The sequence below is a fragment of the Polyodon spathula genome, chromosome 8, assembly GCF_017654505.1.
Source record: "Polyodon spathula isolate WHYD16114869_AA chromosome 8, ASM1765450v1, whole genome shotgun sequence".
NCBI lineage: Eukaryota > Metazoa > Chordata > Actinopteri > Acipenseriformes > Polyodontidae > Polyodon > Polyodon spathula.
Genome location: NC_054541.1, coordinates 9,458,950 through 9,480,976, shown reverse-complemented (window position 1 = coordinate 9,480,976; position 22,027 = coordinate 9,458,950). Strand labels below are relative to the sequence as shown.

General features: G+C 42.7%; 1 protein-coding gene and 1 long non-coding RNA gene across 6 annotated transcripts in view; one reads left to right on the top strand and one right to left on the bottom strand.

Moving 5' to 3' along the window:
* The first annotated feature begins 11,329 nt into the window (after positions 1–11,329).
* Positions 11,330–12,248, top strand: LOC121319332. Its single transcript, XR_005950693.1, has 3 exons — positions 11,330–11,525; positions 11,617–11,673; positions 11,858–12,248. It is a non-coding gene; the product is annotated as an uncharacterized LOC121319332 (long non-coding RNA).
* A 2,888-nt stretch (positions 12,249–15,136) lies between these two features.
* Positions 15,137–22,027, bottom strand: part of LOC121319329 (tumor protein p53-inducible nuclear protein 2-like) — a 13,577-nt gene continuing 6,686 nt past the window's right edge. For 3 of the 5 annotated variants that reach the window (XM_041256646.1, XM_041256645.1, XM_041256647.1), the window contains exons 2-5: positions 20,779–21,110; positions 19,862–19,969; positions 19,465–19,600; positions 15,137–19,175 (exon numbers count right to left, since the gene is read on the bottom strand). In XM_041256646.1, coding sequence (XP_041112580.1) covers positions 18,932–19,175; positions 19,465–19,600; positions 19,862–19,969; positions 20,779–20,902 — 612 coding nt within the window. In that variant the 5' untranslated portion in view covers positions 20,903–21,110 and the 3' untranslated portion in view covers positions 15,137–18,931. The remainder of the gene's footprint in view (positions 19,176–19,464; positions 19,601–19,861; positions 19,970–20,778; positions 21,111–22,027) is intronic. The other 2 variants (XM_041256650.1, XM_041256649.1) reach the window with 2 other exon arrangements.

Below are 22,027 nucleotides of genomic sequence, written 5' to 3'. Positions count from 1 at the left end.
CAGGGCTGTTTAGAACAACTGATGCAAGCCACATAATATGTTCCAATATTTTATTTATTGAAATATTCAACAATTTACACACAAAATACGCACTTACTGTAATTGGCCTTGCTCTCATCGAATCGTATTTCACTTTACTCGTTTTCTCGCCACCTCAAAGCCAATCCCGTTTCTTGTTCTGACAGGGTAGGTTTACAAATCCAGCGTAGCGTAGGGCTCGTTTGTCCAGTCGCGCCTAAGTTAGAACTCTGACGTCAGGCGATTGAACGCGATATAGCGAAAGGTCTCTGTTGCATTTACGCTTCTTACGCAGCTTACAGTCTTATACATTCTTCGGAGAAAAGTGCTTAGCTCTTGTTTGAGAATACGAATAGGCTCTCCAGTGTCTCTCTCCCCTCCTCCCCTCCCCTCCCCTCCCGTGTTGTTGTCAGGGTTGCCAGCCACCTCCGTTTTTTTTTTGTCACAGAATAGCAGGGTTTGTTTCGGATGGAGTGAACAGGTAATAATTGGAATGCCTGTTCTGTATTCATTTTGTTCGAGTTAAAGAAAACTAAACTAGTGAAACCGGGAACAAGAGAATCGTAGTTGAGGCTGGAGGCAGAGATCCGTTTGCGGAACCGGTATCCATGGCTGAAGTATACAGGGCCTGTGAATGACGGCAGTGTTGCCGTATTTATCAGAAATCAGAATCTCACCGAGTCGTACCGTATTCTGCGAAAGAAACTCGGCCAAGCCTAAATTGAGATTTTGGCTGATAACTAGTTATGCGTTACCAGTATTCAAATTTATATAGCAGATATAGAAATACCCGTGTCCTGGAAACATGCAAGCAATGGTCTGTCAAAGAAGAGGGGGTCATTTTCCTCCACAGTTGCTAGGGCGAACGAGCTCCGCATTTTATATTATTGTTACTAGCTAGTCTACCTGTTAAATGTACGGTTACAGACAAAACGTGACGCGTTGGCCTTTTAACACAGTCGTCTGATCGCAGTAAAACAGCAGCAGAACAGCAATAAAACAAAAAATTATCATAGTTAATACGGCTTACATCACCGAGTATGTTTTACATGGAAGCATGTATTTCAGTTAAGTTGGTGGGGTACAGTACTACAATACGTACATGCAATATTTACAAGAGTAATCGATTAAAATAACTAATAGTTGCTAGACAACAGATGTACATAATGTTTACCTGCATCTAATATAAATACTTATTACCATAGCATACGTCTCTCAGATTTACATTGAAATGTATTACGCATCAGACAACAGCTTTTGTTTACCCTTATGTGGATTACTGAGAAAAAAATGTGTACAATAAATTACTAAATGAATAAAAATCTTTAGGTTTATATATATATATATATATATATATATATATATATATATATATATATATATATATAAAATCTGTTTTTTTTTGTTGCCAGTAGTTAAAACATAAGCTGTTTCTGTTTTATGAAATATAAAAGCTAATTAAATTACAAAAACAGGGTCCAAAAATATTGAGCTGTCGGTAAACTTCATCGTTCTTTCAATTTTTAAAGCCTGACGTGAACAGAATAAATAAATCAAATCATATAAAGTATCTTGTCTTCCCAAGGTTAGTAAGTGACTCCGCCAAGCTGCTGTACAGTGGGAGCAATAGCATCCTTGCAGGCCCGAGAGGTCATCACGGTGTGGCCAACAGCCATGGTCAACCCAGACACAGAGCAGGACTCGGGGCTTGAGGAGGAGGAGGATGACCTCTCAACCCGACAGAACCAACATGAGGACGACTCCACAATCTTCATCGCCTTCCAGGGCAACATTGAGGACAAGGATTTCCAAGCCAAGCTGGACAGGATCTCAGAGAGTGTACCTGACATGCTTGAACTGGGTATAAATTCCTTTTTTTGTGTTGTTTTCAGTGCTCATGAATGGTATAGATTGAAAACCATGGACACGGAGAATATCCACATTTCTGTTCAGGGGCATTAATTCCAAAGAAAGGGGAACATGATTGCAAATTTGGGGATGATAATGTAAAAAAAAGCTTTTTTTTTTTTTTTTTCTGGCCTCCCGTGGAAACCTCTTATTTTGCCTTATTAGCCAGAAGGGACCACTGGGGCAGTTCACTGTAAATCATTTAACATGTGACCTAAGATAGCTGCTGTCTACTGGGAGCTCAGCTTAGATCACCAAATTCGAACCACTTGTGACCTAAAGTGGGTTTGGACCCAGGCCTTTAGAGGTGAAAGTCTAATGCATTCAACTTGTGCCACCATCTGGGTGAGGGTACCAAAACAACTACAAAAAAAACTACTTATGAACGAACTTTGCTGCTTAGTTAGTATGGCTTATATCCCTTTCAGTCACTCAGTGCAAAGTTGTACAATGTTAAGTTTCCCATTTGTGTATGTGTTTTGTAATGCATAGATCAGGGGTGTCAAACTCAAGGCCGGGGCCCCGCAAAGTTCATTCATTATAGTGTAATTTGACCCGGCCCAGTTTGAGTCTGTTGGGTTATTACACGTAAGAACTCCAAATCCCATCAGCCTTCATAAAAGTACCTGGAAGCTCAGCTAAAGAATCAGAAGACAGAGAGAGACAGCCAATCATATCCCGTGCTTGGTGCTTAAGGCGTGTTTTCAGTTAGACACTGTAGCCTACTGGCCATCAAAAACAGTAATATAGCTCTCAAAATGTCCAAGAAAAGAAAGCTCGATAAGGAAGGAAGATTGTTTTAGGAAAAATGGGAGTTTGAATATTTATTTGTAGAGCAGGAAGAAAACCTCATTTGCTTGGTATGTAAGGGAAGTATTGCGGTGATGAAATAATTTAATTTAAGGTGCCACTATGAAACGAAACAAAGAAAAATGTGTCTAGTTTGAAAGAATGCAAAGGCAAGAAAAGCTGGCTGATTTACAGCAGAACATGTTTAAAAAGGCAAAAAGTGAAAGTGATGCAGCAGTAAAGGCAAGTTACCTTGTCAGAGCTAATCACAAAGTTGTCAGATCACTTTTCTGAGGGTGCTTTTGTAAAAGACCGCATGCTTAAAGTCACAGAAGTAGTCTGTCCTGAGAAAAAGCGTGTTTTCTAATGTCAGTCTTTCAAGAAATACCATGGCTGAAAGAGTGGATGAAGTGGCTACCGATCTTCAAGAGAGCTCTCTGAAAAAGCAAACGATTTCGTAGCCTTTTCTCTTGCTGTTGACGAGAGCACAGATATTACCGCTGTGTTGATGCAGACTTCACTATTACCCAAGAGCTTTTGGTCGTTGCAGCTATGCACCTCACTACTACAGCAAACGATATATTTCAACAGCTTGAGAAGTGCGCGCACAAAATAAAATTACAGTGGGAGAAATTAATTGGATTGACAACAACTGACGGAGCGCCTCTCATGTGTGAAGGCTAAGTTTGATTCTGTCTCGGCTGAGCAGTTTTACCCGTTCCTTCCAGCCACATTCCCACAGCTCCGCATTCAGGCTGCACACGTCATGTCAATGTTTGGCAGTACGTACTTGTGCGAACAGCTATTTTCACTGATGAAGATTAATAAATCTGCTCAAAGATCTAGCCTGAATGAAAGCATCTACACTCTGTGCTAAAGATCATTTCAGCACAAAACGTGACTCCCGATATTGACAAGCTTGTCTCACGAAAAGCTGCCAGATTTATTCAGTAAATGAGAATGCACAGGGCAGCAACTAGGGAAGATAGATAACATGGGTTTTAAATTAATAAGTCATATATAAAATACATGTGTATGTAGTAAAAACTGAATATAAACATGCGTTTTCTATATCGCCTATTAAAATGCATGTGAATATGTAAACGGTGTGCATTTTGTGGCCCGTTAATTAAGGTTAAATTAAGATATGGCCCTTGGTAAAATTGAGTTTGACACCCCTGGCATAGATGAGTTTAAAAAATCATGACTGACCGGGATATTAAGTCACATACTATAGAAAAATACCAACAGTAGTATTTTACGAGTGCAGGTGTGTTGATAGAGGACTTAACAGCTTTGTCCTTGTTGGCTGCAGTACTTTCTCACTTTCCTGAACTTTTGTTTTCCATTGTAAGGCTATGACAGGCTGAGCCCACAGCACGTGGAGCCCTGGAACAGTGTGCGGGTCACCTTTAATATCCCCAGAGATGCGGCGGACCGTCTACGCCTGCTCGCCCAGAACAACCAACAGCAGCTACGAGAACTAGGAATCCTCTCTGTGCAGATCGAAGGTATACGCTGCCTTGCAAATACTTTAAAACAACAGTCTGTGGCTACTACATTATGTGGATGGGCAACACTGTTGTAAAAATATGTTTTGGTTTTGTGCTTCCAAATAGAACAAAGTTGAAGTACATCAAGGATAACCTGTACATTTTGCCTTTGCTGTGAAGTATATAAAAATGAACATGTTTTATTATAGATTTTGAGTCCTGACATAAAGATAGTTATGAAGTACAATATATTATTTTGCATGAATTTACTTCAGGTAAGAAATTGCAATATGTTTTGTATTTTTAAATATAGTGTAAACATATTGGCCTTAATCTAATCCAATTGTTTAGGTGAAGGTGCCATAAATGTGGCATTAGTGCAGAACAGGGGTCAAGAAGTCAGAGTCAATGGGCCCATGGGACCAGCCAATCAGATGAGGATGGAGGTGGGCTTCCCAGTGCAGCCAGGTCCAGGTAAAACAAGCACATTCTCAGTTTGAATACTTTTTTTCAGGACACATTTAGTCTATTTATACCTTGAAGGGGTCTTTTGTCTAATGTTGAACTGTAGCTTTGCTCAGCTATGCTTTGCCGTTCTATTTGGTGACCTAATTCTATATAGAAATAATAAAACTGACAGCACAAATAACCCTAAAATAATTAATTTGTTACTTTAGATGTTAAAAAGTAGAATAGTGTAATGGGAACACAGCAAGTCTCGGTGGCTCAAATGTAAGGGCGTTGTTTCTTTGTGTTGTCCAACATTAACAATACTATTTGAAATTGAATTTCCCTGCCGCGGTACATTGGATTTCAGTGCTGCATTTCCTCTGCTTACAGGCCCAATCAGAATGAACAATCCCTCTGCGTCTATGGTTGCTTCAGGGGGTAACCCACAGATGCATGTCAGGACACCACGCCCACCCTCACAAACTGGTAAGGCTATCTGGAAAACAGAGAGGTCACACATCTTAAAGAATACTGTATCATTTCATAACTAAACACATTACACTTTATTCATTCCTTGTGCCTTTTTTGTTTACCTCCCAGATTCACTGGACCCCATGCTATCAAATTTAAACATGCAGCAGCAGCAGCTGCAGCTGCAGGCTGCACACTCATCAGTCTCCATGCAGCCCCAGACTCACCCCATGCAGGCAATGCAGAATAGCAGGCAGCTTAACTCAGTGACCCAGCAGCAGCATCAACAGCATCAACAGCAGCAGCATCAACAGCATCAACAACAACAACAACAACAACAAACCCCTCACCCTGCAATGGGGGGCACTCGCACTCCATTTACCCCACCTACCCAGATTCCCATCCCTGCCGGCTGGAACCAGCTTCCCTCGGGGGCTCTCCAGCCACCCCCTGCCCAAGGCCCCCTCGGAGCCGGTTGGAAGAAAGGGCCCCAACCCGGGCATATGGCACCCCGGGCTTCCTTGGCAACAATTCAGACCCCTAGCCACCCACCACCCCCCTATCCCTTTGGAAGCCAGCAGGCTGGCCAGGTATTTAACCCAATGGGACAGCCACCTGGGAATGGCCAATTCTCAGCCCCACAGCCCAAGGTCCTCCAGGGGCCTCCCGGAGTAAGGGGCCCCCCTCCCTCTGCACCACCTCAGTCTCATCTCTCTGCCAAGTCGCCAGCCTCCTCCCCATCCCCCTTTCAGCAGGGCTCTCCTGGCACACCCCCCAACATGGGACAGAACCAGGCTCAACTGGGCCCTCGTCCCTCCGGTCCCCAGGGTTTCCCACAGGCTGGCGGCTCTCCTGGGCGGGCTATGATGGGACAGCAGGGTAACATGCAGCCCGGCTTCATGGTGATGTCACAACAGAGCCAGGTGTCTCAGGTCCCTCATTCTGGCATAGGAGGTGATTTTACCTGTTTGTTTTTAATGAAGGTGTTCCGAGTAATGATTGCCAGTTTTACATGTTTTGTAATTGTCCCACTCTAAAATGTTGACATTATCTGTCTGTGTACAGTAACTCTTTTTTAGGGTCTAAGTTTTTTCTGAATTTTTATATAGAATAATTAGACATTTCTCTGATTTACTTGCTTTCTTATTACTTGGTTTATGAACTCGTTTGTGAACTTCTGATGTATGATTATCAGAGATTACTGAAACAGTATTGAAATGCTAATAGCTTGTACAGCGCATGAGTACATTCAGTTATGTTTAGCTAAAGGACCTGTCTCATTGTTCCTCTCCCCATTGCAGGTATCCCTAAACGGCTACCTATGGGGTTCCCCAACGTACAAGGCAATCAGAACTTCCTCCAGGGCCAGGGCCCCCCCAGTACTGCTGGGACGCCAGTCAGCAACAGCAACCCTCAGCTGCAGTGCAGTCTAAGCATTCAGCATGCAGGTGCGTGACCTGTCCTGTCCTCTAAATCAAAAGATAAAAACAAGGCAAGGCAGATAGGTATGGATTTATACTAGTTAGTTGTTAGTTGACACAGGACATGTAATACATCTGAAAGTAATCACCTCGTTTTTTGTATAGATCAGCTTTAAAACGATTTGCACGTATTACGTAAAATGAAGAAAGAAGAATTTGTGAATCCGCCGCCTTGAGCAAAATTTTTCTGTATGGATGATTGGTTAAAGTAACTTTTTTTTTTTTTTCTTGTGCCCAGGAGGCCAGCCATCTACCTCGGCTAATCAGATGCAGGGTCCACATGGCCACCCAAACGTGATCCAAACCAATATGATGGGTCTGCACGGTGGTATGAACAACCAGCCAGTGGGGAGTGCTGCGGGAGGAAACCTAGTGCAGACCCAACAGGGTCTCCCGGCTCAGATGATGGGTTTACAGAACCAGCCTACATCCTCCTCCCAAGGCCAGAGTGGGGGCCAGATGATCCTGTCTAGGGCTCAGTTGGTCAACCAGGGGCAAATGCTGGTGACTGGCCAGAATCCTAACATGGGCCCTCAGCGGGGGATGACCCCACCCAAACAGATGATGTCCCAGCAGGGTCAGCCCATGATGCAGGGTCACGGGCAGCTGATGGGGAATCAGGGGCAGCAGGTCGTTTTGCAGCAGAACCCCATGATAGAGCAGATGATAGCCAATCAGATCCAAGGGAACAAACAGGCCTTTGGGATTCAGGGCCAATCAAACATCATGCAAGGGCAGATGATGAGAGGGCAATCACCTAATGTGCAAGGAGGTCTGGGTCAGTTCCAAGGACAGATGTCTCAGCAGCAGCAGCAGCAGCAGCAGCAGCAGTCACAAGTTGTTTCAATGAATGGAAATCCCAACCAAGTAATGGGCCTCCATGGACAACCCATGAGACTGCCAGGAGGCCACCACTTAGTCCAACAGCAGCTGCAGCAGCAACCACCACAACAACTGCAGCAAGCACAGCAGCTCAGTGACCCCAGTGGAGGTGCTGGAGATATGACTATGCAGCAGCAGATGCTCCCAGATGTGCAGCAACAGCAGCAGGGTGGAATGATGGGGCCACTTAACGTGCAGGCCGGCAATAGCCACTTTCACAGTATTGGGATGCCCTTCAATGCCCAGTTTGGGGGCCAGATGGCGATGGGTGGCCCTTGTGTACAGGCTGGTTTCCCTGGTAACAAGGATGTCACCCTGACCAGCCCGCTGCTGGTCAACCTACTGCAGAGCGACATCTCGGCTAGTCAGTTTGGACCTGGCGGGAAGCAGACAGGAGCCAACCAGGGAAAGCCCAAGAAGAAGAAGCCCCCCCGCAAGAAAAAGAACAACAATGGGGTTGTTGGGGGGCAGCAGCCAGAAGAGGCACTGGGGTAAGAACAGCAGTCTGTCTATCAGAATACTTGTCCACATTGATACAGACATTATGTATGCTGCTCTTAGACTGGGGTTTTCTGTGGTTGAAAGGTTTCTAGTAAAATGTCTCATAGCATTGAAAATGGCACACTGATCCATGTTCATGTGATGTCATTGCTTTGTCTTTAGTGGTCCAGATGTGCGGCCTTCAGGAATAGCAGAAACAGAGCCTCAGATCTTGAGTTTGGAGCAGGGAGTTGGAATGGACACTGCAGGTCCAAAGCTCTCAGACTTCACCAACAGACCTCAAGGTAAGGTAGATGAAAACTTTTAAGTTTTGTAAGTAAAAGGTTTGGCTTTCTTGCTCAAGCATCTTCTTTAATCGATGACATTTCATTGTATTGATTTAAGTAAGTAAAACTTTGCTATTTAACCCTTTGCAGGCAATTTATTCAGCACTTGTCAGGCATATCAGGTCCAATTTATTTTCACATCGCTGTTTATTTTACACGCGCTGTTTAAATGATATGTTTTTCAGAGTAAAACGGGTTTAAAAGGCGCTGAATTGCAAAAGGACACCCAGTACTGTATCTAGAGCCAAGCCCCATCCCTTGTTTACTGTATTTTTCACATACCTCTTTATAGACGTGCATACTGATAAATCCTCTCCTGATCATTCATTTTATCACCAAACTCCTTAATAATGCGATCCAAGTCATTATTTTATTACTACAACATCTCAAAAAGCTCTGCAAATGTCTGTCATATTTTTTGAGCACTGGATGCAGAAGCAGCTATCTCCTTTGTTTATGTCCGTGTTATCTCTTAGTTCACGGGGCTATGAGATACGCCCTTTTTTTCCGGCTTCATTCGGCTCCTATCGGTCTCACTCGGTCAGTGGAAGGTTTTCTCTACTTTTTAGAGAGAAAAAAAGAATAGAGATGTGATCTTTAAGTCTTTTTGATGAAGTCAGACAGGGTCCGACATCTGACGGGAAAGGGAAATTTGTAATGTCAGACCTGGTCCAACTAGGACCGCAAAAGGTTAAAAATGGGAGAGAAGCCATGGTAAAAAAAAGATGTTACGATACAAAGAACTATTTTTTCTTGTGTGTTTTTTTTTTTGTTACAGCAGTTCAGAAAAACAGTCCTCTTTACCAGTCTCAACTGAGTATCCTCTGTTTTTGGTTTCTAACCATATTTGTGTGTCTGTGGTGTTAGGGTTTCCCGGACAGCCAGGAGATCAGAGAGCAATGCAGCAAATGCCTGTTCAGTTCATGCAACATGGACCACCACCACAACAACAGCAGCAGCAGCATTTACAGCAGCAGCAGCAGCAGCAGCATTTACAGCAGCAGTTACAGCAGCAGCAGCAGCAGCAGCAACCATTGCAATCTCTACAGCCAGGCCAACAGGGGATGATGTCCCAAGGTCAAACTCAGCAGCAGCATCAGCATAATCTACATCAGCAGCAGCAGCAACTACAACAACTACAGCAACAACAACAGCAACAACAACAACAACAACAACAGCAGCAGCAGCAGCAGCAGCAGCAGATGATGATGATGCTCATGATGCAGCAGGACCCAAAATCTGTCAGATTATCTGTACCTCAGGGAGGTCCTCAACCCAGGGGACCGTTAAATCCTGGAGATGTCCCGAGGATGCCTGTGACCCAGCAAGGCAACATGCCCGTGATGATCAGCCTCCAAGGTCCAGGTTCTATACCACCATCCCCAGATAAGCCTAGAGTTCCCCTCATGGTGAACCCACAACTTGCAGGTGTTGCAAGAAGAATGCCTTTCCAGGATGCGGCACAAGGAGGCCCTGCCTTGAACTCTGAGGAGGGCGCCTCCATGCTCCCCTTGCAGGATGGCACATCCATAGAAGGAGGACACCAGGCTGGCAATGGGGTACCCCAGTTAGTAGGTACTCCAGGTCCCAACCAGCTCTTGATGAAGCCTGGGCCCTCATCTATTCCCCAGCATCAGGGAGCAAGCCCCCAACAGCAGCAAACAGCCCCCATGTCAGGTTCACACAGTCTTCATTTTCCCAATGTCCCCACCACTTCACAGACCTCCCGGCCCAAGACACCCAACCGGGCTAGCCCCAGACCCTACTACCCGCATACCCCCACCAACCGTCCTCCTAGCACAGAGCCCTCAGAGATCAACCTGTCCCCAGAGAGGTTAAACGCCTCAATCGCAGGCCTCTTTCCACCACAGATAAACATCCCTCTTCCCCCTAGGCAGCCCAATCTGAACCGAGGCTTCGACCAACAGGGCTTGAACCCTACAACTCTGAAGGCCATAGGGCAGGCCCCAATAAATCTGGGCTCCCTTAACAACAATGGGCAGCAGGCTTTCCCCCAGAACACCCCTGGGTCCTCCCCAGTTGGCAAACAGCAGTCCACGGGCGGCCCTGCCAAAAGGGCCAGTCCGAGCAACAGCAGACGCGCCAGCCCTGCTTCCAGCCGCAAGACTACTCCCAGTCCAGGACGGCAGAATGCGAAGGCAGCCAAGCTTGCCATAAACTCTCCCCCCAACCAGCCCCTGGTGAACCCACAAAACATGCTGGTCAGTCCCCCTCCTGTTTTGCCCAGCCCTATCAGTAGTACCTTGTCTTCCTCAACATTGGGCCAGCAGCACATGCAGAGCCCCTTCCCCGCTGGTCCTGTTGAAATGAAAAAGGAGGGGCAGATAGCACAGATTGACGGACGACAGGTTGTGCAACCTCCAACTGAGCCCCCTGTGCCTGAGAGAAAGAGTCCCCAATTACCCCAGGAGCAGAAAACTGCTTCTTTGGAAGAGTTTACTCGACTAGATACTCTAGCAGACGACAAAGCCCAACCGGTTGCTCAAGAGGAGTCCAAAGCCGCTCATTCCCCAGCTTTGAGGGAAGCCCCGACTTCTCTTGGTCAACTGCTTGACAATTCAGGTGCTCCTAATGTTTCTCTTAAGCCTGTTCTGGAAGGACTGTTGGAAGAGGAGCTGAATCGGAAGGTGACCCCATCTACCTTTCCACGGGATAAGGAGCCCCTTCGCAACCCTGCCACTACTCAGAGCTCTGATACCAGCGTCCCTGATGTGAAAGAGCCAGCACCAAATCCTAGCCCTGTGCAACGTGTCCCAGCTGTTTTGCAGAGGTCATCGCCCTCAACCACCATCCCGTCCAAACAGATTACTGTCTTTGTGGCGTCAAATCCCATCGGCTCCTCAACCAGCACTTCTCAAGTACCACCTACTATTGTCTCCTCAGTGGTCTCAACTTCCCCCAACTTCATCACAGGACCTGTAATCATCAATCCAATCTTTCAAGTTATGAAGGGGTCTCAGCCTGGCCAGCTCCCTGCAGCATCGATACCCACCCCTCTACAGGTGGACCAGCTCTCACTGGACCTTCCAGCTCAGTGGGCTGCTCACCACCTACAGCTACAGCTGGCATCCCTACTGAGGGACGTCCTGCTCCCCCAGTGTCCGAGAGCAGCCTGCCACTAGCACACGGGGCCCCAGTGGAGGAGAAGGAGTCTTTGGGAAGCACCGAGCTCGCCCCGAGTACAGGTAGTTGCACAAAGCACCTGATGGGAGGGTGGTGGAAGGTGAGGGTGACATTTTCAGGAAACCTTTCTGATTGTCCTGTTTTGTATTTCAGCCTCCATTCAGCAAGAACCACAAAAGCAAGAGATCACTCGTGTTGAGAAAGCAACTGGTATGTGGGTTTAATGCTTCGAAACTAATATTGCAACACAAACGTCAGCTCCTGTCTTGTCACTATTAAAACATAATGCTTTTAATATTTCTTCAGAACTGAGTTCTAAGAACTATGAAAAAGTACCAAAAAAAAAAAAAACTTGCTTTAGCTTTTAACTTACGGGATGTTTTTGTTTTTGCAGGACGTGAAGTAGCTACTGTAACAGAACAGGGGTAAGATTATTATTTTTGTAATAATACTGACATTTAACCAACTCTTGTGGTATTCTTCCTACAAACCGTAATTGTATCTCAAGGTCACTTCCACATGCGTTCAAGGTGTGGGTGCAGAACTTTTCAGTCTGTAACATTAGTGATACATTTATCTTGTATAATTCCTATTTATTCGACAAATAATATTCAGCAACAGGAGTTGTTACTTTTGTTAAAATAACTGGGTTACTCTAGTTTACTTTGTTTTGTTTTTTTCATTCACGCAGTGCTTTTCCAGGTTTGGTCTGTTAAGAGGTGGTTCAGTGTGTTGGGTGAAATTAAACAATCATACAAATGAAGAAGTTACTTTTCAAACTAATGTCACAAATATCTTGTATAATTTTGCTGGAAAGCTTAATTAAATTTTCCACCACCTGCTTTGTGTTTTACGCTAGTTAAATTCTGTTGGAGGTCTTGCATTTTGTTTTTGCTTCTGCTGCAAAAAAGCATTCTGTGACATCTAACTCTACTATGCCTTCTGTTTTATGGCTATGGTTGTAAAAATTGGTCAGCCTCTGGGCATTTAAAAAGATATGTAGCCGGAGGTTCTGGTAGAATACAGGTCAAAGCCAGCAAACCTTTCACTTGAAAACATATTCACGATCTCAACTAATCCAAGTGTGGCATTCTGAAGACTCTTAGCAGTGCGCTCCTACGCTATGGCAGCTCCAGATGTAGCTTTTACAATCTATTGCATTCAACATTGAAGACCACTAGAGGTCTCCTCAAGTAGTTAAGCTCAGACTAAGGCTCCTTGGTGGAGCAACAAAATAGTAATCATTTAGGAACTAGAATTGAAATGTAGAGGGGAAAAAAAAATTTCAGATGCAGTAAGATTAAATACATTCTTAACTTTTTACTTCACTTTTAAAAGACCCCAAAGTGTGACTAATGCCTCACATCCCTAGTGGCTGGTTCCACAGACCCAGATTGCCACTCACCTTGGACTACTTCACCTAAGTAGCATTAGATAGTTTTAAGATTAGTGCTAATTGGGGATCTGTGAAACCAGCCTTATTATAGGTATGGTACATCGGTGCAGTATCTGATTTAGATTTTTAGTACCATGCTACAGGTCTGGCTTTTATAGGTGACGCCACATTCTAGTCCTTGAGTGAAATATAGCATAGTGCTTGCAAAATGTGAAGTCAAAATAGATCAGTTCTACTCTCCCTCACACACTATAAACATGAGGTTTTCTTGGACATTTTCAATACACCAGTAAATGTATTTTCTTCACCAGGAATTTAAATGGAAGTGCTCTCTTTGAGTTTGGTATGAACTGTTGACAAACGGGCATGAACGTCATTTTCTACATTGATTAGATATCACTCTACTAGCATAGTTTATGGTATCGGTAGTGTCTTGCCTTTTGTGCGTTTGCATTTTAATAATATGTGGTTGGCCTGAATATGGTTTAATATATTATCTCTCGCTCTCTGTTACTGTGTAGCTCATAAGCCATAAAGTTGAGCTTTTATAATTGGTCAGTTTGCAGGCATTTCAAAAGTTCTAAGCATCTGTATCCTACTTCTAGGACCACAAACATTGGGACTAATTTCTTGAAATATTGCTTAAGCTATCAACTTGTAATGCTAGAGTAACATCCTATCCACATAGTTTAGCAAATCAATTAAAATCCCAATATCCCAGATGTATGACACAAATAAAAACACTTCTTTTAAAATGGTTTGTTTTACCTGTGATTAGCTTTTAAGGTGAAACTAACCACATGTGTTTTAAAAAAACACTTACCAATATTCTTTGGCAAAAGAAAAAAAGAAAAATTCTTTGACTATTGTTGCATAAAATTCTTCTGCAAATCAAAATGCCTCTGACCTAAATTACAACCCTGCTAGTATACCCACACCTTAGGCAAATAAGGAAAGCGTTCAGATAATCTGCAATCATTAATTCAGGCCGTTTCTTTGTCATGCTTGCATGCATGCTGGCCCATTTCATCTTGCATGTTCCATCCCTGTCATGTAGAATAACCACTAATTCATTGTATTTGCCCATCTTGTTACTCTTAATATTTCAGTGAGACTTTCAAATACCTTGCTTTGGTTTTGCCTCAAAAAATGTTTTTCTGTCATGTGAATAGAAGCGAACTGGTGCAACATTATGCTTATCTTTTTGTTTAAAAAAAAAAAAAAAAAAAACCCTTGTAAATAATTTTATAGAACATTTGATGTCAGTTGTAGAAATGGACCAGAAAAAAGAGATACTTAAGATTTGAGATGTAATTGTGTGGTATTCACAATAAATGTTGCTATTTCCTTAAACACTGTCTGATTCTTATTGTAGGGCTCAGGTTGAAAGCTTTAGAGTTATTGTAATAATCCCCTTTTCCATCCATAAATTCAGTTCTAAAAATACCCAGAGGTTTAATGTCATAGGTAATAATGTATATCTTATATAAATTCAGTTTTGTTGTACCATTATCAAAAGGTCAAATACTTTATTTTTATTTAATTTTAGATAATTAAGAATATTATAAAATGTATGTAGAATGTTTTTTCTTAAATCAAGATCTGCCCAATATGAATACAATGATGATGTTGTATACCAACACGTTTCTGCTGTTGCTGTCCTCTAGCAAGATTCCCTGATGTGTCGATTTGATCAATCTTAGGAAAAAGCACAGCTAGATTGTATCTGATCATTTTAATGCACTGATAAATCCTCTTAAATCGACCACCTAGTTTTAGGGGTAATCTTGGGTAACCATGTCATCAAGGCAGATTCCCCCAGTTCTGTAAAATGATCTAATAAAATCCAGGATATTGGATTAATAAAATAGGATATTGGTAAAATAGACCCCAGGTTACACATCACAATAACTTTTATTGACTGGCATCTCCTCTCCCATGTGGCTATCCAAATATCATGAATACGCACATTGAATATACAGCATGGCTATTTATAGTTTGGATTGACCCAAGTATTTCTGACTTCAGCAAATGCAATTATTGGCTGAGGAAAGTCTTTGTAAAAAGTGTTCATGACCATACTGGTATATTGGATGGAAAATATTATTTTTATTGTTAGTGTGAATGTAGACTTCTCATCCATATAATAATGAAACCACTTTCATACCAGATCACATTCACGTTCTGTGTGAGTGTGTGTGTAAAGAGATAGCTCACTGTTGCTATCACTTTGTACTGCTGTATGAGAAAGGAAATGATGAAAATAAGCAAACATGATTCAGGCTTCACCCCGAGTTTTTATTAATCTATTCTCTGCTACCTGCAGTTCAGAATGCACGCTAGACCTCGTTCTTTATTTGCATAGGTCTCTACTGTTAATGAACTGGTATCCTTGGGTATGGAAAATCATGATTCAGAACTAACCATGCAGAAGTGAAAGGCACACACACCATTTACAGATACATCATGATCAGGTATTTTGAAGGACTGAATTTTTTGAGAATACATTTTAGACTTAAAATCACCGGTAATAAACACAAATGGGGAGGCTATAGTGTTTGCCCTACTTTAAAAATCAGGATGAAAGTAGTAGTAGCAAATGAATTGTTGTAGTCAATAAAAAGGGAAGGAAAACATGATCTCAATATTCAAGTCCCCAGTTTCAAACAACATAGGAGAGTAACAGTAATAACAATAGGAATAATACAAGCAAAATCCTCTAAACACTTTATTTTAGCTTTTTCATTTTTTTGTCCCTCCCCCCCTCAACTCATAATACACAACCTGTACATTGAATACACTCTAACTTCACCCCAGTCTAGAGATACAGCACAAGCTACTGCCCACTGCAGACACCATGTCCAACCTTGTGTTACTTTAAAAACATTTTGAAATGAGTTTCTACCAATTTAGTGGTTTCAAGCTTGCCATTATTCTTCAAACTGCTCTGCAGATCTATAAAATACCTACAAAATAATCCCTAGATATGAATAGCTAGGAGGCAGCATGGTTTAGTGGTTTTAAGAATGGTTGGGATGTTTAAAGACTCTGGTTCAAGGCTTTTTGCTTGTACTGAACAGGTCTCAGGCATTGCAACTACAAATCCAGGCTACAAATTAAAAATATAAAACTAGACAAACATTTCTACAAGAAAAAAAAAACAAATCAATACAAATTGCAGAGAGAAATGTCAATAAGGTACATGAAAATGCTGGTTGTCATCAGATCAGAAACAAGCTGAAAGAATCGCTAATTAAAAACTTTTTTTTTTTTTTTTTTTTTTTTTTACCAACACAGAGGTTACTTCTTAGAAGAGAGACCAATTAACCACTCAACTGCCCACACTCCCAGATGTTACTCACTTGACTGTTGCAATAAACACACTCACACTACACATGTTGTTCTGTCTGCAGCTAACAAATCAAATACTGTTACATAAACAAAAAACAGCAGTTGCCTTGAAATAATTAAGCAAGTTGGTACAAAATGCCAGACCCAAGTGAGATTCCAACATTAATCATTCCTGTACATTGATCCCTAAAGCACAGACTATTGCAGTTGTGCACGCGTGGTGTCGCAGTGCACAGTGCTCATCACCGGCTGGACCTTAAGAGCACAGCAAACATCAGAGCTTTCTCTCTCCAGGTAAAAATGAGTGTACTCTAGAAACAATTAATTAAAAAATGCACTTCAGGAAGACGGCAATAGAATTCATTCACGCAAACACCAAGCACACTACAGTGTATGATTTCTATTTTCTGTAGGACATTCGCAGTCAAGAGGGAGAGAGAGAGAGAGAGACAGAGGATATTATTAAAGTCCCTGAAAGCCCTGGCTTCAGTCTTAAGAAAAACAAAATCTAAAAACACCCAAAAACAACTAGTTTTTAAATATAAAAAAAATATATATATATATAAAATCAGCATTCCTTCCACACACAAACCTCACTGTTTGGACAATACGAATCTCAGCACACTTCACACTGCTAAACTTGACTCGCAGAAACAAACTTACATTCATGTCTCGCACAATTTACAAACTAAACATTTATTTATTTAATTGATGTACTTCAGCACCATAGTTGTTATTATTATTATTTTTTTAAATATAAATTTCTATATAAATTTAGATGGAGGACAATAGTTTTTAGTGAACAAATTAAAAAAAAAAAAAACATTTTAAAAATGGACTAGTTTGTGTTAAGTTAAACCCTGAATAAACTCACGTTCTTGAGCTAACGGACAGTTAAGCAAGTATCAATACTAAACCAACAGCAATAGAAATCAGTGAAATCCCAGTGTATTTTTCTCCCCGCTAACACTGATGTAATACCTCTAGAAAAACTACAGAAAAAAACCCAGCACATTCCATTCTTCTTATTAAACTAGAAATATGTTAGCTCACATGCCATTATGCATCTTTGACACAGCAAGGAAATTATCACCAACATGTTAAATAAACACATTTCTCATACAAATAAATAAAATGCAATTTCTCATAAGGCTATCATTGGTCATAACACAGTTGTGCAGCATTCAAGTTATGCAGAAATAAATACATACAAGGGGACGATTTCTAGTAGTGCGGATAGCTCAAGATGGGAGATTATCGGGTTCAGCTAAAAAAAAAAGTCTAAAACATACCAAGTGGTCATACCCCATATTTGCAAAAGGAAAGGCTGTCATACATTTCGTAGTGTGTGGCAAGGAGTGGAAACAGCTATATATAGCACCGCAAGGCAAGGGCACTGCTCACGTTGAAGGTCTTCTACAACAAAAATAAGGGATGGGCTTTTCCAGGGATTTCAGTGTCCTAACATATACCTTGTCATTGCAACACTGTACACAAGGTGGCATGAATTTAAATTCAATGAAAAATTGGAGTTCAGTGGCCATGGATTCATGATGAATTCACACGGACCACCATAGAACTAAATGCAATTTTAAAGTCACTTGATGATTAAGTTATGGATGGGAATCCCATATAAACTGACAGTGCTTTACATTTTAATGAAGTAACCATTACTTATTCATATAAAACAGCCACCGGTATAATGTTCTCTTTCATTTTTTATTTTCTCATTCTGTTTCTTTTTTGCATAGCTCTCTTTCATGCTATCTTTTTTATTCCCCCTCTCTTACCATCATCTACTTGCAAAATCTCCACAGAGCTTTACCTTTATCCTGGCACCATTAGATAACACATTTGTTAGCTTAATTAAAAAAAAAAAAAAAAAAAAAAAAGGGCCAAATGGTTCAATACCCTACTCTAACATTGCCCCAGTATAAAGGTTAAAACACGTGGCAATACTCTCAGATCAGTTTTCATATTATTCTCACAACCAGCATAATAAAAGTCTACCTTTATCATTTGCTTCTAAGCCACTATAGACCCACCTGGATTTGAACTTCCAGGATCTGAACATCAAACAACCAGTTCACTAGGCTGCGCGGTCTGATGTTAAGAGCCAGGGAGCCAAGAGATCCAGGGTATGTAGCCCTACAATGAACTCGCTACTTTAGCTTTGTAGACAGGTGGAGGGGAAACAAATTTAAAAATAAAATAAACTTAAATTAGTAAGAATGGTTACACCTTTCCTCAGGGCAGTACATATACTGCACAGCTACTGGTTAATGGATACCGAGATTGTACGACAGCCTTTCTGCTTTAGCTTTTATAAAGGTAGACCCCCTGGGCTTTACTTAACCTTTCTCCCCAAAAATCCACCCAGGAGGAGGGTTTTCCATTGCAGTGCCCTTACCCCTCACTGGTGGATCTACAAACGAACCAGTCGAAGGAGAAGGCTTTTGAGGGATGTTGTGCAGCTGTACTGATCATATAGGATGGTGTGAAGGGGAGGGCTGTTTATTTTATGAAAGAATTGCTCAGGGAGAAGAGTTAAGTCATTGAAATAAGAGATAAAATTGTAGCAAGAATGCTAGCACAGTAACAGGGTTTATTCTAAAGTTAAAAACCACCCGGACTTAAATAAAACAAAACAAAACATGAGTAGGACTTAAAGGATGGACATGGCAGCGGGTGTAATGCCTTCAGTGTAATCGGCCCGCTGGTTTAGTAGTTGCACTGGCGCTGGCGGGGCTGGTGGACGAAGCTGCCCTTGGCACGGCCACCACTCCAGGGGAGGTTCTCTCTGAGGCGGTTCTGTCGCTTCACACGGTTTCGGCTCAGCTGGCGCCGCTCAGCCCGCTGGACTCTGTTCACCTGGCAGATCTTGCCCAGGACGGTGGCCTGGACCGCAGATCCCCGGGCGGGGCGGCCCGAGAGACCCCGCCCTCCTGGGTTTGCAGTCTCCACCCTGGAGAAGAGAGGAACACACTGTTCTCTGTGGACTGCATTAGGTTTATAGGCTCAGCACAATTCGAATACATTGTAGCCACACCTGCTTAAAGTGATGCTAATTGGTTTGTCTCGCACTCAAACAGTGGTTCACTTTGGGAGGAACCGTTTGTCATTTCACCTTACTGTCCTTCATTTCGTTTTGAGAACGATATTGTATTTAAAAGAATAAAACACTCTGCAATTAAAACCAAAGTAAATTCCCCTCTCTAAATGCATGCAAGCAGATCAAAAACCGGGATACTCACTTCTGATTTATTTCCTGCAGTGGATAGCTCCCTGTCTCCTCAGTGATGGACTGGTTGCCGGTGGCGACGTACACCGACATGCTGGGGTGTTCAATGAGCAGGTCTTCCATTGAGCTGGTTTCTGGTGTGGAGCCTTCTGCAGTAAAACAGGGGGGAGGGGTGACAAACCAACTCTCATCCATCCAGCAGGGTTCGGACCTGCTGCTGCAGTCATGCCATGACCCAGGGGGAGGGGGTGTGGAGCAACGGGGACAGGGGGCACGGCCTGCCAGCTTTACCACGCCTACTGACAGGCCTGCCAAACCAGGTGAAGAGGAGGGGGAAGGGGAATGGCATGCTAATCTAGTCCTGCCTGTCCGCATCCTGCAGCAATCGGGAGAGGAGGGGGAGGAGTTACCTGCCCCAGCTAACCCTGTCCCAGCCCGATTGTTTGAGGAGAGTGCGTTCCCTTCTGGCTTAGCCCAGCCCTGTCCCAACTCAACCCAATCGCCTTCCCCCAAGCATGCTGTTGCATGAATGTCAATGGGAAGCAAGGCACATTTCCAGAATTTGAATTTTTTTTTTTTTTTTTTTTTTTAAAAATCACAAAAGCCATGCAAGTATGGAGAGGAAGCATTATGGAGACGCAGACATTCAGTACATGGGGTGGAGGTGGTTTAAAAGAAAATAATAAATAAATAAATAAATAAATAAATAAATAAAAAAAAGACATAAACAAGGAGTTATTAGTTACTGCAACCCCCACCCTTCTACACATTTGGTACATTCCAGGGAAAACCACTGGGTCTTTGAGCAGAGCTGTGGGTGTTGGTGGGCTTTGAACAATTCACTTTGCTTCCCCACCTTGCCATGGGGTCCGGGTCTCTCTGGAAACACTCCTGCAATCTCAGAGTATCAAAGCCTTTCACAAATAATAATTCCATTTCGATAAAGTACATTCAGTTAGGGGAATTAAACAGTACAAACTGTCAGCTCAAATAGTTCAATACTGTAACAAGATAATGTGACAGCACTCTACTTTTAATGATTATCAGTATGCTCAACTTCCATTCTGCCTTTCTGAACGTGGTTCATCGACAATGGACAGAACAATGGTCATTATTAGTGCCTTGTGATAAATGGGCTTGTCATCACTTTGTAACAATAAGCCAAAGGCTAACATGGACAAAGACCAAAGACAGCTCAGGGATGATCAGTGATGCACTATGCTTCCCAATCTAAGGAATACCCTGGGTTTGAAAGATTGGGACCCATGTGTGGACCATCCATGTATGATAAGGGGTTTCCTGTGGAGAGAAGAGCAAGGACACTCACCAGGCAGGTTGATCAGTAGCCAGCCCTCCTCATCGGCATCAGCCATGCTGGGTTTTGGTCCCTCGCAGCCATTGGTCACCTCCTCCCCCTCTCCAAAAAACAGACTGGCGAGTCGCTGGAACATGGTGGGTTTCGAGTTGCTTCGATTAGGCTGGAAATGTGAGAGTTGGCCTTAGACAGGGATCTCTGTGGTTGCGTGGTGGAATCCTGGGGGGTGTGTGTTCTTTCTTCCCTGCGTCGCGAGCCCTTTTGTCCTTGCTGACAGGAATCTCAATTGAGGCAAGACGTGTATAGTGCAATCATAAGGTTTCACTTGGTATTAGTGCAAAGGCCTGTTTGAAGGAAGAGAGGGAGACTGAATATCTACTTCACAAATAGCACATAAGTCAAGTCAGCATGGGACTTGGAGGTAATAGATCCTATTGCTTACAGCCTGGAACACTTAGCAGTCAGAGCAGAAGGTCTGGAATCTAGTGAAGCCTTATGTTTTGAACCAAGAGCAAGGACATACTGTATCCATAGTTCAGTATTAACAAGAACAGTACTGACAGAAAGAAAGTTCATTAGTACAGAATGTCCTGTAATAGAATATCTTGCAGCGAAATCCCCCCCCCAGCCCACCTCCAAACCTTATTTCACCCCCCAAATAAATCTAACGAATGAAAGTAGGAGAAAAATGGAAGTCTAGATTCCCCCAAACAGAACCACAAGAATCCTTTAGAGTTGAAATCAGTGTGGGCTGGATGACAGTTCCTTTAGTCCTGATCTTGTGACTTGGACACAAAGCATGTCCTTTCATGGCGTGTTTCAGAGCTGATTACATTGACACGGTCGATGACCATCGCCATCAGGGAATTCTTTTTAAATGCTCATGGAATAATTAGGGAACTTCACCTAATTAGACATTTGCTCTGCCTTACACACTGTTCACAGAGCGTTTTACCATCAGTGCTTGGGGCTCTCCAGGCTCAGCGGGGCACGTCAGTAACCTAAATTCACAAGGAGGCCTGCAGAAGCAAGTGTTTTACTTCTTCATCTTCATTTCTTAATGAGTGCCGATGGAAAGTGCACTCATTGCATTGTAAACCCTTTCCTCACATTAACTAGGATTTGGGCCTGCATTGCTGCATTGTTATAAAAGACCAATCTTGCAATACATTCATGGATTTGCAAGCACAGCTTAGAAGGATATAACCAAGCTTTGCTGGAACTTGTGCAACATTTACAGAACAACTAAAAGGGACATTAG